Source organism: Sarcophilus harrisii, chromosome 3 (genome assembly GCF_902635505.1).
Source record: "Sarcophilus harrisii chromosome 3, mSarHar1.11, whole genome shotgun sequence".
Lineage (NCBI taxonomy): Eukaryota > Metazoa > Chordata > Mammalia > Dasyuromorphia > Dasyuridae > Sarcophilus > Sarcophilus harrisii.
Genome location: NC_045428.1, coordinates 427,753,852 through 427,770,552, shown reverse-complemented (window position 1 = coordinate 427,770,552; position 16,701 = coordinate 427,753,852). Strand labels below are relative to the sequence as shown.

The following is a 16,701-nucleotide window of genomic DNA, read 5'->3' as shown; positions in this document are numbered from 1 at the left end:
AAACAAAGGTCCATCTTTTTAATACAGACATTTTTTCAGTGTTGCTATATGACATTATCTGGTATACCACTACTCTTTAGAACCAAATATCAGTGTAATTATACTGTGACATATTATCATTGAAAAACTCCAAAGATAAATAGTGGTAAAGAGGATTTCATTAAAGAATTGATTACAAAGTGGAGCTTAAGAGGGCAGAGGGCAGAGGGCAGTCCTGGAATCCTCCAAGAATAAACTAAAGGAGTAAAAGACCTCAATGAAGGACCAGATGATGCTAAAGCAGGAGAAGCTGAAGGAATAGAAAAAGATCACTGAGGGGACCACAGAAAGAAATCAACTTGAACTTCAGGAAGAATTTTCTCCTTCTTTGAGACTATTCATCAAATATTAGACTGTGATTAAGTACTAAAGCTGCTTTTGGAGTAAACTGCTGATATTTGATGGGACTGAGATGGGACTAGTTTATTAGAAAACTAGGCAAATTAAAGTTTTTTTCATAAATAGTTTTTTGTTCAATCTTTTTATAAGTTTTACACTTATAGGACATCAGGGTCCTTAAAGAGACAAAGGTCAAATTCAAATACTGATAGGAATGGAATGGAACTTAAATCATTACTGAGTTTTTATTGAAGGGACACAAAGATCAATCTGTTCCTATCAAATCCTATTCAAATTTGATAATGTGAAGTTTAGGGTTTCATCATTTGTAAAGACAAAAAACTGGAAGCAGTTTAAATGTCCACTAGTAGGGGAATGGCTAAACAAATTGTAGTCAATAAATGTAATGGAAAAACATATAATGCCATTAAGATTGACAAGTAAGTAAAACATAAACAAATATAGGGAAGCCTTTATGAAATAAAGTAGAGTTTAAAATTGAAATAGAAGAGTTGAGTATACACACTAATTATGATCATAAAGAGAACAAGTGAAAGGGGAATAAATGAACAAAGAAAGAATCTTGATGGAAAAATAGGAAAAAATTAAATATTTTTATGGAATTTTATTCACTGAAATACACATATTTGAATGTAAATAGATTGAACATTAAATTGATTGCATTCTTTTAAATTAAAATTATTAAAATTTTAAAAAAGATTGATTGTTCTTCATTCTTGAAGAGAACCATGGCATCAGGGAGGTGATGCCATGACGTGCAAGTATTTCCCAAGTTAGTCTACATTGAGACTAATAAAATATCTACATTGTTTCCTGGAAATTGCTAAAATTCTATAGCAATATAGTATTGTTTTACATATATATATAAGAATTTTTCACATATATATAATATATGGCTCTTTATACAAGTGTTTACATTTTTAAAAAATCAAGGCACAAGCACTTCAGTATGATTTTGTGGATAAAGTTGGGGCTATTGGCCCATAAATTCTTTTCACTGTTCCTCATTGAGTGATCCACTTGGGCACTTACTCAGAATACAATAAAAATCAGCTTTACCTGGGGGCAAAATTCAATATAAAAAGTATCTACTGTATCTATGTATATGTATGTATACATCTATACATACATATATATATATATATATATATATATATATATATATAGTATATAGAGCCAAAAAATAATAAAAGAGAACAGGAAATTCCTGAGGATAAGTGATGCCAGTTCACCATGTAGTGATGGGGAAGATAGAGGAAATAAAATGGAGAAGAATTAAATTGAATGGGTCTTGATAGTAATAATAAGGAAATAGCAAATTTTCTACAGGCAGTCACTTCTCAAGTAGAACAAAGAGATATATACAAAGTTTGATAATATTCAGTTTGGGATAGCAACACCCTTGACTTGCAATCAGTTGGCTCCTGATTTTGGAGTATGCTTCTATCCCCTTAGCTAAAGCCATCACAATCTGCTAGCTTTAAAATTCCTTGGCTTCACCCAGACCCAAACCTACCATGTTCCTTCATTTCCTCCTTCTAGATAGAAAAAAATATACTTTCTGTTCTCCTCTTAATGATAAAAGGCTTCATAATCATAGCTGGCACTTAGATCTTGTTTTAAAGTTTGCAAAATGTTTTATATTGTCTCATTTGATCTTTGCCACTACTCTGGAAGGAAGTTAATAGTGGTATTATCACATTTTACTGGTGAAAAAACTACGATACAGTGAGATTACTTGATCATTGTAAAGAAAGATAATTTTTAAGATCAATTTAAACCCAGATTTCTCATGAATCCAAATTCAGCTATGTGTCCACTGTAGCATATTTCCTTTCTAGAATGTATAATATGTCATTTGGTCTGTACAACTCTTTCAATTTTGCCTCCTACTACAGGGCTTGGGCATGGCAACATTTAGCTGATTTTTCTCATTTGGAAATCTTTTTATTTCTTTCTTCTCCCTCAATTAAGAGTTAAAATTTGATGACAATGATTTTTATTATTGTTTTTCTTAAATGTATGGGTTTTTTAAAAAGCATTTTGTAGTAAACTTTTATGGACTAGCAAACAATCATAAATCTGGATGCAAATCACTGATATATATATTATATATATATATATATATATATATATATCTTAAAATATATCTCCTAAAGTACTGAACTTAATATATTGTCAGATCTTATTATTAGTCAGATAGTAATAATAATAGTGTAAGTTTAGGGAAATCAAGGATTAATTAGAACTTCCTCTCCTCAAATGTATTAGGAAATATGCAGGAAATTTGTGGAGATGAGCAAACTGGATTAGAATCTTAATTTGGACAGTTGCTACCTAGAACAATGCCATTTATAAGCAGATGCTTAAATAATTTGTAATATACATATTTTTATTAAGAACTTATTAATAAAAAAGTGAACTTTAATATTATCTTTCAAGTAAGTATCAAGGAAAACTGCCCTGATATTCTAAAATCGGAGTGTTAAATAGAAATTCAAATTAGTCACTGATCACGCTCCTGAAAGAGATCCCAGAATGAAAATTCCAGGGAATATTATAACCAAATTCAAGTCCTTCCAGGTCAAAGAGAAAGTACTGTAAGTAATCAAGAGGGAATAATTCAAATATTATGCAGTTAAATTCAGTATAAGATTTAGTGGATTGAAGGATTAGAATATGATATTGTGGAGGGCAAAGAAGCTAGGATTATAACCCAGGAATCTACCTATGCAGAAAAACTGATGAAACCTCAGGGGGAAAAGCAGACATTCAGTAGAAAAAATGAAATAGAGAACTTTCAAGCATTCTTGATGAAAAGACCAGAGCTGAATAGAAAAATTGTCTTTTTAAGCCTTTTTATTTTCAACATTAGTTTTCACATAATTTTCAACATTTATCCTTTCAAAACCTGTGTTCCAAATGTTTTCTCATTCCCTTACCCCCAGTCCTTCCCCCAGACAGCAAGTAATCCAACATTTGTTAAACATGTGCAATTTTTCTATACATATGTTCACAACTATCATTCTGAACAAGAAAAATCAGGTAAGATTTAAAAAGAAAACAAAAAGCAAGCAAACAAAAACAAAAGTGATGATACTATGTTGTGATCCTCATTCAGATCCCACAGTCCTCTCTCTGGATGCAGATGACTCTCTCCATCACAAGTCTATTAGAATTGGCCTGATTTAACTCATTTTTGAAAAGAACCACATCCATCATAATTGATCATCACATAATCTTGTTGTTGTGCACAATGATCTCCTACATCCATCACAATTGATCATCACATAATCTTCTTGTTGTGAACAATGATCTCCTGGCTCTCCTCACTTCACTTAGCATCAGTTCATGTAAGTCTCTCCAGGCTTCTCTGAAATCATCCTGTTGGTCATTTCTTACAGAGCAATAATATTCCATAATATTCATATACCATAATTTATTCAGCCATTCTCCAACTAACAGACATCCATTCAGTTCCCAGTTTCTGGCCACTACAAAAAGGGCTGCCACAAACATTTTTGTACATGTGGGTCCCTTTCCCTCCTTTAAGATCTCTTTGGGATATAAACCCAGGAGAGACACTGCTGGATCAAAGGGTTTGCAGTCTGATAAGTTTTTGAGCATAGTTCCAAACTCCAGAATGGTTGGATTCATTCACAATTCTACCAACACTGTATTAGTGTCCCAGTTTTCCCACATCTCCTCCAACATTTATCATTATCTATCATAGCGAATCTGAGAGGTGTGAGGTGGTACCTCAGAGTTGTCTTAATTTGCATTTCTCTGATCAATAATGACTTAGAGAATTTTTTATATGACTATAAATGGTTTTACTTTCTTCATCTGAAAATTATCTGTTTATATCTTTGACTATTTAATAATTGGAGAATGGTTTGTATCTTTATAAATTTGAGTCGATTCTCTACATAGAAAATTTGTCTTTCAAATATAAACCTCACAAAAATAATAAGATTAACAGGAAAGAGAAATAATAAGGGAATTATTTACATTCTTTCATGGGAAAATGATATTTGTAACTCCTAAAAACGTTCTCATTATTGGGGTAGTTAGGAATATACATAGAGGGAGGGCACACAGGTGTGATTTGAATATGAGATGATTATCTAAAAAAAATAAGTGGTGAGAAAGAGGAGTGTGCTTTGGGAGGAGGGAAAAGTGAAAGTTAGAATAGAATAAATTATCTTTATATAAATAAAGCACTTTTACAGTGAAGAGGAAGATGGAGAGGAAGAGGGGAATATGTGAATCTCTACTCTCATCAGGATTGATTCAAAAAAAAAGAGTAGCATACACACTCATAGTACAAATTTCATCCTCACCAAACAGGAAAATAGGAAAGGAAGGGGAGAAGGGAAAGGGAAAGAACTGACATAAAGAGGGGTATATTGAGAAGATAGTAGTCAGAAACAAGAGAGTTTAAGGGATATACACAGGATGAAAGAGAGAGGAGTAGGATAAATAGGAGAAAATTGTAATTGAATTACTATAATTAATTAGTAATCATAATTGTGAAAAAATTTTATATCAAGTTTCTCTAACAAAAGTCTTCATTTCTCAAATATATAGAAAATAGAGTCAAATTTATGAAAATAAGACCCATTGCCTAATTGATATATTAGGTCAAATGGTCAGGATGTATGAATGAATCATTTTTGGACAAAGTATCAAAACTATCTATTATAGTCAAATGAAAAGATGCTCAGAATTACTATTGACTAAAAAAATGCAAGTGGAACAGCTCAGAGGTATCATCTCATACCTATCAGATTATATCAGATTAGTGAATATTAAAGAAGAATTGTAAATAATGGAGGAGATATGGGAAAACTGAAACACTAGTGCACTGCTGGTGGATCTGTCAACTGATCTAAACATTCTGTGAAACACTTTGGAACTATGCCCAAAAAGCTATGGAACCATATATGCACTTTGACACAGCAGTGTTACTATTAGATCTGCATCTCAGTGAGATGAGAAAAAACAGGAGCGTGACATGTACAAAAATATTTGTAGCAGTTCTTTTGATGGTGGCAAATGGATAATGGCTAAACAAGTTGTGGCATATGATTGTGATAGAATAATACTGTTCAGTAAGAAAAGACAAACAGGATATTCTCAGAAAAACCTGTTAAGACTTACATGAACTGATGCAAAATGAAGTGAGCAGAAGGAGAAGAGCATTATAATACCTAGTAACAGCAAAACTGTATGATGATCAACTGATGATTTAACTATTCTCAGCAATATGAGTGATCCAAGACAATTCTGAAGGACCTATGATGAAAAATGTTATTCATCTCCAGAGAAAGAATCTGAAGGCTGACTAAAATATACTTATTGTTTTAACTTTATTGTTTTTAATTTTATTTTTAGACTGTTTCATTTTACAAGATGACTAATGGAAATATGATTAGCATGACTGCACATATATAATCCATATAAAATTTTTTGCCTTCAATTAACACAGTTCATACCTCTCAGATTAGCTAAAATGACAGTAAGAATGATGATAAATATTAGAGGGGATATGGGAAAACTGTGACATGAATGAATTGTTGGGACTGTTGTGAAATGATCCAACCATTCTGGAGAACAGTTTGGAACTATGCCCAAAGGGCTATAAAAATGTGCACACCCTTCTTTGATCCAGCAGTCTCTCTACTGGTTCTGTGTCCTAAAGAGATCATGAAAGAGGGAAAAGGACCCACATGTGCAAAAATGTTTGTAGCAGCTTTTTTTGTTGTGACAAGAACTGATTACCATTATTTGGGAAATGTCTGAATAGGTTATGATATATGGATGTAATGGAATATTATTATTCTATAAGAGATGATGAGCAGACTGATTTTAGAAAAGCCTGGAAAGACTTACATGAACGGATGATGAGTGAAGTAAGCAGGACCAAGACAACCTTATACACAGTAATAACAAGATTATGTGATGATCAACTGTGATGGACTTGGCTCTTTTCAACAATGAAGTAATTCAAGGCAATTCTAATAGACTCATGATGTAAAGTGCCATCTGCATCCAGAGAGAGAGAATTATGGAGACTAAATGTGGATTAAAACATAGTATTTCACCTTTTTGTTGTTAGTGTTTGTTTTTTCCTTTCTTGTGTTTTTTTCCCTTTTGATCAGATTTTTCTTGCATAACACAACAAGTACAGAAAGGTGTTTAAAACAATTGCACATATTTAACCCATATCAGATTTCTTGCTGTCTTTGGAGGAGAAGAGAAGGAGGGAGAAAAATTTAGAACATAAAGTTTTACAAAAATGAAAACTATACTTGTAATTGGAAAAACTAAAATAATATTTAAAAAACAAATGTTTTGCCTTCTTAATAAGGGGGAAAGGGAGAGAGACACAAAATATGGAACCCAACATTTTAAAAAGAATGTTGAAAATTGCTTTTATATGTAATTGAAAAAATATATCAAAAAATGTTTTTAAAATGACTAATTATATACTTTTGTGATGTAATTTTAAAATATCACCTTGAGCATTATTCAGCTTTAGATTATTATGATGATTAACTTTATTATTCTTGAAATAAAATGAATGCCAATATTTATTGGTAGCATTTGCCTGCAGAGGTAATTATCAGAGGTAAGTCTAAGTCATCTGTCCAACAGACCACTAAACCTTTCCATTCGCCCTGCTGATGTGCTCTCTGGATTCTATGCCTTCCTTTCCTATGCTACAACATTGCAATTCCTCCTTCTGCTTTGCTCTCCAGCTCACTAGATCTTGCCTCATTTGTCTTATCCACTGTATCCTCCAGACTATTAATTTCTGCATTGTCCTGAAGTATGTACTCTCTAGACTCCAGCTTCTTAAACTGTGGTTCATGATCCCATATGGAATCTTATAACTGAATATAGGGATCATAAAATTATGATTATCAATAAATGTTTGATTTGTATACCTATTTTATATACCTATATACCCAGGGTCACATAAAAATTTGTTAGGTAAAAAGGGGTTGAAAATGGAAAAAAATCTAAGAAGCCCTGCTCTAGATCACCATCCTGTGCCATCTGTCCTGCCTAACTTTCTCTATGTGTTGTTTCTTCTTATTAAAATGCAAACTTCTCAAGGAAAAGGACTATTTCACTTTTGTATATTTATATACTTCACAGTAAGCACAGTGCTAAAGCATACTATACTATGGCTAAATATTTTTTCATTCACATTCATTCATTAATTCATCCACAAAAATCAAACTAGAACTTGAACTGAAATTAGAGACATTACTTACCTTTTAAGGATATTTTCTTTCATCTTGGGCAAAGAATCCATAGGTTGTTTTTTAGAGGCTTGTGAAATTGTTAACTGAAAGAAAATTTAAAAGTAATTTATTCTTTCCTTTCATAAGTAAATAAAAACAGGGCTAACTCAAGAAGCTATGAACACAAAGTAGAATTCTAAAGTCATTAGGAGACTATCAATTCATGAGTTATATTTGCTTTCTATGTATTTGAAAGATTCAAAACACTTTTAATACATAACAAAAAAATGTCCTTGTTTACCAATTCTCATAATAGGAAAGGATTTCAAAGATTACTTAATCTAATGCCATAAATTTACTGAGAATGTCTACCATACATTCTTTTTTTTTCTTTCTGAGGCAATTGGGGTTAAGTGACTTGCCCAGGGTCACACAACTAGTGTCTGAGACCAGATTTGAAGTTGGGTCCTCTTGACTTCAGGACTGGTGCTGTATCCACTGCATCACCTAGCTGCCCCCTGCCATGCATTCTTGATAAACAGTCATCTAAACTATCTTAAAGACTTTGATTAATGGGGGAACTCAATGTATCCCCAGGTAGTTATTCCCATTTTTGGACAACTCTAAATTGTTGAGGGTTTTTTTCCTTGTGTAGACCTGAAATCTGCCTTTAAAAAATCTTCCCCATGTTTAAAATGATTGTACATGTATAACCTCTATTGAATTGCTTGCTATTTTGGGGAAGGATGGAAATGAAGAGAAAAAATTTAGAACTCACAATCTTACAAAAAATGAATTTTGAAAACTATTTTTACATGTAATTAGAAAAACAAAATATTATTGACAAATACTATTACTATCTATTTGGGGTTCAAGTATTAATAAATGTAATCTCTTCTCCAGGAAAACTCCCAAAACATTGAAAAATAACTATCACATGTCTTCTTCAGGATAACAACTCCCAATTCTTTTAATGGATAATATCATCATACTATTTGACTTTCTACATTTGTACATGCTACAGCTTACATAAAAAAGAAGAGCTGAGAATTTAGCACTACTGTCCAACTGTGATCTGATTAGGGCAGAGTAATAATTAATCTTGGTTCTACACACTATAATTTTATTAACACAGAATCAAAATGACAAACTCAGAATTGGAAGGATCATCCAGAAGCTATCTAGTCCAGTCATCACCTGAATAATAATCTCCTCTAAAATATGGGCTAGAAGTAGTTAACCAAACTTTGAACACTTCTATGAAGAGAACCCCACCCCCTCCCAAGGTATCCTATTCTACCTTTGGATATCTCTGATTGTATGTAAGGACTCTTACCCTAAATTTGCCCCACTCCCCCTCATCTCTTTTTGCAACTGCTGCATTTGCCACTAGTTCTGCCATCTAAGTCAGTTTTTGTCTTCCATGAACTTCTGGAATTCTCTGCTGCTAGTCTTATACCTATATTGAAGCTACCTTCCATGATATCTAGTTGGTGTATTTAAAGAAGTTAATTTTCCCCTTTACTCTCCTTGTACTACATTTTTGTCCAGTAGGTTGTCATTCCTATATTTTAAATCATAGTTTAGAAATCCAAATCTTGTTCTCACTTTGCATCTTTTAAACTTGTTCATTTCCCAAATCTGCATTTTTTTTCCTTCTAAAGCTTTTATCTATGAAGAACAATAATAATTAAAACATTACTACTTCCTTTTCTCCCTCCTTGCAAAAACATTTCATTTACTATAGTAATATTTCTTAGATTTCTTTTAGCAGTATTGCATGTGCCCTCACAAGAAGTCAGTTAAAGTAAAAATGTTTAAAAGTCTTGGGAGATTCTCTCATGGCTTGGCAAGACAACAGACCTCTTTATTGTTATTAAATTGGCAAATAGATGTCTCAGGAAGCCACAGTAAGGAGTTATTTGCCCTAACTATTCTAATCTATTTTTTCTGTCCCTTCCTAGAAGTTCTCTCCACCAATGGCATGATAGATTCATATCACCTTAGAAATCAGTTACCTCCTCTTTAGAGGGTCCAACTGCTTCTTCTGGAAGTCTCATCTCTTTGGTTTAGTGATTTTTCTTTGTAATTTCCTCATTTCATTCATTTATGCTGCTCCTTAAAAAATGAAGATTTTTCTCTACTTCCTTAGAAATTTTATCTTCTTTGTTTCCACATTTGAGTCCATCTTTTTTAAAATATATTTAAGGAACACCTTCAATTTCTGTGTTGATCCCAGACATTGTTATTAAAATCCCAATATCACACTTCTAGGAAGGAGACCAATCCATACTTTATGCTTAGATTGACTATAGCAGAAATAGGAGGTTTACATGCTTATTGAAAGTGAGATCCTCAATCTTCTCATTCATGTTAGTCGCTACCTTAGAGAACTTAATATATTATCACCCTGAGAGTTTAGATGCTTTTTTTTTTGAGCAACTATATCATCTATTTGGCTCATGATAAGATCTCCAGATCTTTTTCATATAAATGGTTGTTTTCACATTCCTAAAATGTATCTTTGATTCCACTCTGCATTTATTTGGGTGATTTCTTTTAATAAAAATGTAGGATTTTATTTATTTCTATGGAATATATTCTTATTAGATTTAGCCTATGGTTTTAATCTATAGAAATTTTTATAATTCTGCCATCTAAGACATTAACTATGCATTCCACATTCATATCATTTATAAATTTGTCTGATCTCTCCTCAGTATCTTCACTCACCAAATCAAAAACCTAGGAATAAAGAGGTGCCTTAGTACAAAATTCTAGTTTTTCCATGATAATTCTAGTTCTGACCCCACTATTTAACTCCTAAATCTCTGCTTTGCTTAAAGAGTATGGAAAATATTTAGCCCAGCCCACATTATGGTTTAAGCCAAACAACACAAAGGGCAAGAATATCATTTAGGAGGCAAAACACAGGATTCTTTCAGAAGGCCAGCTACAGAGGGCTGAGTCAAGGGGATGATGCTAAGATGGCAGAGAGGAGATATCTTTTTCTGCACTTTCCTCATGTCCCTCAAATTAACAACAAATCCAGCCTCTGAACTGGTTTTGAAGTAAAAGAAGCCACAAATATTTGTAGTGGTAAGAGGTGGAAAGCAGATTGTACTAAAAAAAGAGGAAAGCAGAGGTAAAAAGAGGGAAATTACATCTCATAAAGAGGCCAAGAAGACCTATTATAATTGAGGGAAGGAAGGGAGGGGGGAGCATAGTGTGAATCTTACTCTCATCAGTTTTGGCTCAAAGAGAGAATATCAGACATCTTTGGTTTCACAGAGAAATTTGTCTCACCTTATAGAAAAGTGGGAGGGAGAAGGGGAAAAGAAAGGAGAAGGCTAATAGAAGCAAAAAGAAAAGTAGGGAAAAGGTATGAGAATGAGGGAGGGGCTGTTAAAGGAGAAGGGCTGTTTGAGGGAGGGGATAATCAGAATCAAAATACTGGGGAGGAGGGAAGGGCGAAAGGAAACAGAAAAGCATAACTTGGGGGAAATAAGATGGTGGGAAATATAAAATTAGTTATTTTAACTGTGAATTTGAATGGGTGAACTCTCCCATAAAGCAGAAGTGGATAGCAGACTGGATTAAAAGTCAGAATCCTACAATATGTTGTTACAAGAAACACATTTAAAGCATAATGATACATACAGAATAAAGGTAAAAGGCTGAATCAGAATTTATTATGCTTCAGGTGAAGTAAAAAAAAAAAAAAAAAACTTAATCCTGATTTCAGATCAAACAAAAGCAAAAATTTATCTAATTAAAAGAAATAAGGAAGGAAACTACATCTTATTAAAAGGTACCATAGATAATGAAGAATGTCTAATACTAAACATATATACACCAAGTGGTGCAGCATCTAAATTCCTAGAAGAGAAGTTAAGTGAGCTGCAAGAATTAGATAGCAAAACTGTAATAGTGCAGGATATCTCAACCTTGCTCTCTCAAAACTAGATAAATCAAACCACAAAATAAATAAGAAGTTAAGAAGATAAATAGAATTTTAGAAAAGTTAGGTATGATAGATCTTTGTGGAGAAAATTGAATGTAGACAGAAAGGAGTTATTATAATTATACCTTAGGTCAGAGCTATGATAAAGAAGGTTAGGCTTCAGATGCTAATTAGGAAACTGAGTTGTAGTGTTGATTCATACTCAGGGTTTTTTGGAGTATCATGTTAGTGGGATGAGCATGGAAGTTGATACAAGGATTTTTAGCATTGTAGTAGGTTGAGGTTTTGAATGTAGTCTTTTTTTTCTTGGCAGTCCATGGAAGCTATTTAAAAATTGACCATATATTAGGACATAAAGATCTCAAAATCAAATGCAGAATAGTAGAAATAGTGAATGAATAATTTTAAAGATCATGATGCAATAAAAAATACATTCAAAAATACATCAATAAAGGTCAGGGAAATTAGACCAAAAATTAATTGGAAACTAAATAATCTAATCCTAAAGAATGAATGGGTGAAACAAAAAATCATAGATACAATCAATAATTTCATTCAAGAGAATGACAATAATGAGACAATATACCAAAATTTGGTGGATGCAGTCAAAGCAGTAATTTGGGGAAATTTTGTATCTCTTGATGTGTATTTGTATAAAATAGAAAAAGAGAAAATCAATGAACTGGACTTGCAACTAAAAAAGCTAGAAAAAGATCAAATTAAAAACCCCAAATAAATTACCAAATTTGAAATTCTGAAAATAAAAGAGGAGATTAATAAAATTGAAAATAAGAAAACTATTGAATTAATAAATAAAACTAAGAGAGTTGGTTTTATGACAAAAAAAACCAACAAAACAGATAAAAATTTAGGCAATTTGGTTAAAAAAAGGAAAGAAGAAAATCAAATTGTTAGTATCAAAAATGAAAAGGAAGCACTTTCCACTAATGAAGAAGAAATTAGAGCAATAATCAGGAGTAACTTTGCCCAACTATAGTAAATAAATTTGATAATCTAAGTGAAATGGAGGAATACCTGCAAAAATATAGATTGCCCAGGTTAACAGAAAAGGAAATAAATTATTTTAATAGTCACATTTTAAAAAAAGAAAAAGAAATAGAACACACTAATAATCAACTCCCTAAGAAAAAAATCTCCAGGGCCAGTTGGATTTACATGTGAATTCTACCAATCATTTAAAGAACAATTAATTCCAATACTATATAAACTATGAAAAAATAGGGAAAGAAGGACTCCTACCAAATTCCTTTTATGACACAGATATGGTGCTGATACCTAAACCAGGCGGGGTGAAAACAGAGAAAGAAAATTACAAACCAATTTCCATAATGAATATTGATGCATAAATCTTAAATAAAATATTAGCAAAGAGATTACAGAAAGTCATCCCCAGGATAATACACCATGACCAAGTAGGATTTATACCAGGAATGCAGGGCTAATTCAATATTAGGAAAACTATTAGCATAATTGACTATTATATCAATAACCAAATTAACAAAAATCATATGATCATCTCAAAAGATGCAGAAAAAGCATTTGATAAAAATCTAATATCCACTCCTATTAAAAACATTTGAAAATATAGGAATAAATGGTTTTTTCCTTAAAATAGTCAGTAGCATCTATTTAAAACCATAAGTAAGCATCATATGTAATGGGGATAAACTGGAACCATTCCCAATAAGATCAGGAGTGAAACAAGGTTGCCCACTATCCCATTACTATTCAATATTGTCTTAGAAATGCTAGCTTTGGAAATAAGAGTTGAGAAAGAGATTAAAGGAATTAGAGTAAGTAATGAGGAAACCAAATTATCACTCTTTGCAGATGATATGATGGTATACTTAGAGAACCCCAGAGATTCTATTAAAAAGCTATTAGAAACAATCCACACCTTTAGCAAAGTTGCAGGATACAAAATAAACCCACATAAATCATCAGCATTCTTATATATCAATAACAAAATCGAACAGTTAGAGATACAAAGAGAAATTCCATTTAAAGTAACTGCCAATAGTATAAAATATTTGGGAATCTATCTGCCCAGGGAAAGTCAGGAACTATATGAGCAAAACTACAAAACACTTTCCACAAAAATAAAGTAGGACTTAATTAGAAAAATATTAAATGCTCTTGGATAGGTCAAGCAAATATAATAAAGATGACAATACTACCTAAACTAATATATTTATTTAGTGCTATACCAATCAGAAGCCCAAAAAACTATTGTAATGACCTAGAAAAAATAACAGATTTCATCTGGAAGAACAAAAGAGGTCAAGACTTTCAAGGGAACTAATGAAAAAAAAAATCAAATTAAGGTGGCCTAGCTGTACCAGCTCTAAAACTATATTATAAAGCAGTGGATCACCAAAACCATTTGGTATTCTAAGAAATGGACTAGTTGATCAGTGGAATAGATTAGGTTCACAGGACAAAATAGTTAATAACTCTAATAATCTAGTGTTTGACAAACCCAAAGACCCCAGCTTTTGGGATAAGAATTCGCTGTTTGACAAAAACTGTTGGGAAAACTGGAAATTAATATGTCAGAAACTAGGCATTGACCCACACTTAACACCATATACCAAGATAAGGTCAAAATGGGTTCAGGATCTAGGCATAAAGAATGAGATTATAAATAAATTAGAAGAACATAGGATAGTTTACCTCTCAGACCTGTGGAGGAGGAAGGAATTTGTGGTCAAAGAAGAACTAGAGGATCATTATTGATCACAAAATAGAAAACTTGATTATATCAAATTAAAAAGCTTTTGTACAAACAAAACTAATGCAGACAAGATTAGAAGGGAAAACAATAAACTGAGAAAGAATTTTTATAATCAAAGGTGCTGATAAAGGCCTCATTTCTAAAATATATAGAGAACTGACTCTAACTTATACATGAATGGATGCTAAGTGAAAGAAGCAGAATCAGGAGATCATTGTGCATGACAACTAGGTTTTACGATGATCAATTCTTATGGATGTGGTTCTTAACAATTAGATGATTCAGTGGATGTCCATCAATTGGAGATTGGCTGAGTACATTATGGTATATGAATGTTATGGAATATTATTGTTCTTTAAGACATGACCAGCAGGATGAATATAGAGAGGCTTGGAGAGACTTACATGAATTGATGCTAAGTGAAATGAGCAGAACCAGGAGATCATTGTACACTTCAACAACAATACTATATAAGGATCAATTCTGATGGAAGTAGCTATCTTTGGCAATGAGAGGATCCAATTCCGTCCCAATTGATCAATGATGAACAGAACCAGCTATACCCAGCAAAAGAAGACTGGGAAACAAGTGTGGGACTGCTTGCATTTTTGTTTTTCTTCTCAGGTTATTTTTACCTTTCTAAATCTGATTTTTCTTGTGCAACAAGAGAACTGCATAAATATGTAAACATATATTGTATTTAAGATATACTTTAACATGTTTAACATGTATGAGACTGCCTGCCATCTAGGGGAGGGGGTGGAGGGAAGAAAGGGAAAAGTTGGCACAGAAGTATTTGTAAGGGTCAATGTTGAAAAAGTACCCATGCATATGTTCTGTCAATAAAAAGTTATAATAAAAAAGAGCCACATCTATCAGAGTTGATCATCACTTTAAAAAAAATTGGATGATTCAGATCAGTTCCAATAATCTTGTGATAATGAGAATCATCTACACCCAGAGAGAGTTCCATGCGCACTGAGTGGGAATCACAATATAGCATTTTAACTTCTTTTTTTTGTAATTTCTTGAATTTTATTTTTCATTTATTTTTCCTTTTTGATCAGATTTTTTTCTTGTGCAGCAAGATAATCATATAAATATATATGCCTATATTAAATTTAAATATATTTCTACCATGTTTATATATATATATATATATATATATATATATATATACACACATACATGTAAAAAGAACAAAAAAAAGCAGGCCAGATACTAATACAAACAAAAACATTGCACTGATGTTAAGGGACAGACAGGTCAATTCTCTGAGAGCCTCCACAACTGTGGATCATAATATCTGAATGAGTTGTAGGGCAGCCTTTGCTGATGCAGGTATTGTGGACTGGAAATGAGATAAATTGGAGGCAGAGGGAAGAGAAGAGACGTCAGACAATGCAACGGCCTCTCAACCAGAGATGTCAGAGAACAGCAACAGCCTCTAAGTCTCCTTGTATCATCTTCTCACAAAAGGAGATCCATTCTGGGTTAGACCTCCAGCAGCCACTGTTCAGATGGCTCCTGTGTATCCCAACAGCTCTCCCGTGTATTCCAACACACTGAGACATGCTAGTATCTTGCTAAGAAAAGACATCTACTCTAGATTTACGGTGGTACAAAGAGAAGACAGAGAATGGACTATGGCTAAAACCTCAGTGGAGCCATCAGGTTACAGAACTCAAACCCAAGAGTTCCTCCATATGTTAAGGGCCTAATCTTAGCCACTGTATCCAGGACCAATCAAGACCTTCCTATTACATCCAAGAGTATGAGAACCTACATGAGTCTGAACAAAGTCCCAATATAGTAACTGAAGCTGGAGATATGAGGGGAAAAAAGAAGAAATATTATGAACTGAGATAAACTCAAGAAGTAGAAACCTGGAAGAAGAAAGTAACTCCCCTAGTCCAAGGAGAAACTCAGAAAAAATTAAAAATAAAAATCTAGGAACCAGTTTCAGGATTTTCTGTAGTTTTTCATGGATATTTCATGGATAGACAGTCGAAATCTTATCATAGATCATTAAATAATACTCATAGGTAATTATGGCTCTCCAATTCTCCTTAGTTTGGTTGTTGGTTTTATGCTTTTACTTTTTTTTTTAGTAATCAAATTAGAAATTTCCTTCCCCCCATCTATTAACTTATCTTCTTTGCTATCACTCTAGTCACTGATTAAAATATTAAGATGAATCTTTCACACTTCCAAGCTTTAATCTACACTACTACTTTTGACCTCAACAGCCAACTGAATTGATCTCTACAAAGCAACCAATTATAATAATGACAAGCCTGCAAAGGGCTTTATGAGTATCTCATTTT

At 32.7% G+C, this 16,701-nt stretch overlaps 1 protein-coding gene across 1 annotated transcript in view; it reads right to left on the bottom strand.

Annotated features, from left to right (window-relative positions):
- The window catches only part of CCDC169 (coiled-coil domain containing 169), a 96,697-nt gene that overhangs the window by 44,431 nt on the left and 35,565 nt on the right, over window positions 1–16,701 (bottom strand). Inside the window, exons 9-10 of the mRNA XM_031961359.1 lie at window positions 12,880–12,915; window positions 7,686–7,759 (exon numbers count right to left, since the gene is read on the bottom strand). Of these exons, the coding sequence (XP_031817219.1) occupies window positions 7,686–7,759; window positions 12,880–12,915 (110 nt within the window). The remainder of the gene's footprint in view (window positions 1–7,685; window positions 7,760–12,879; window positions 12,916–16,701) is intronic.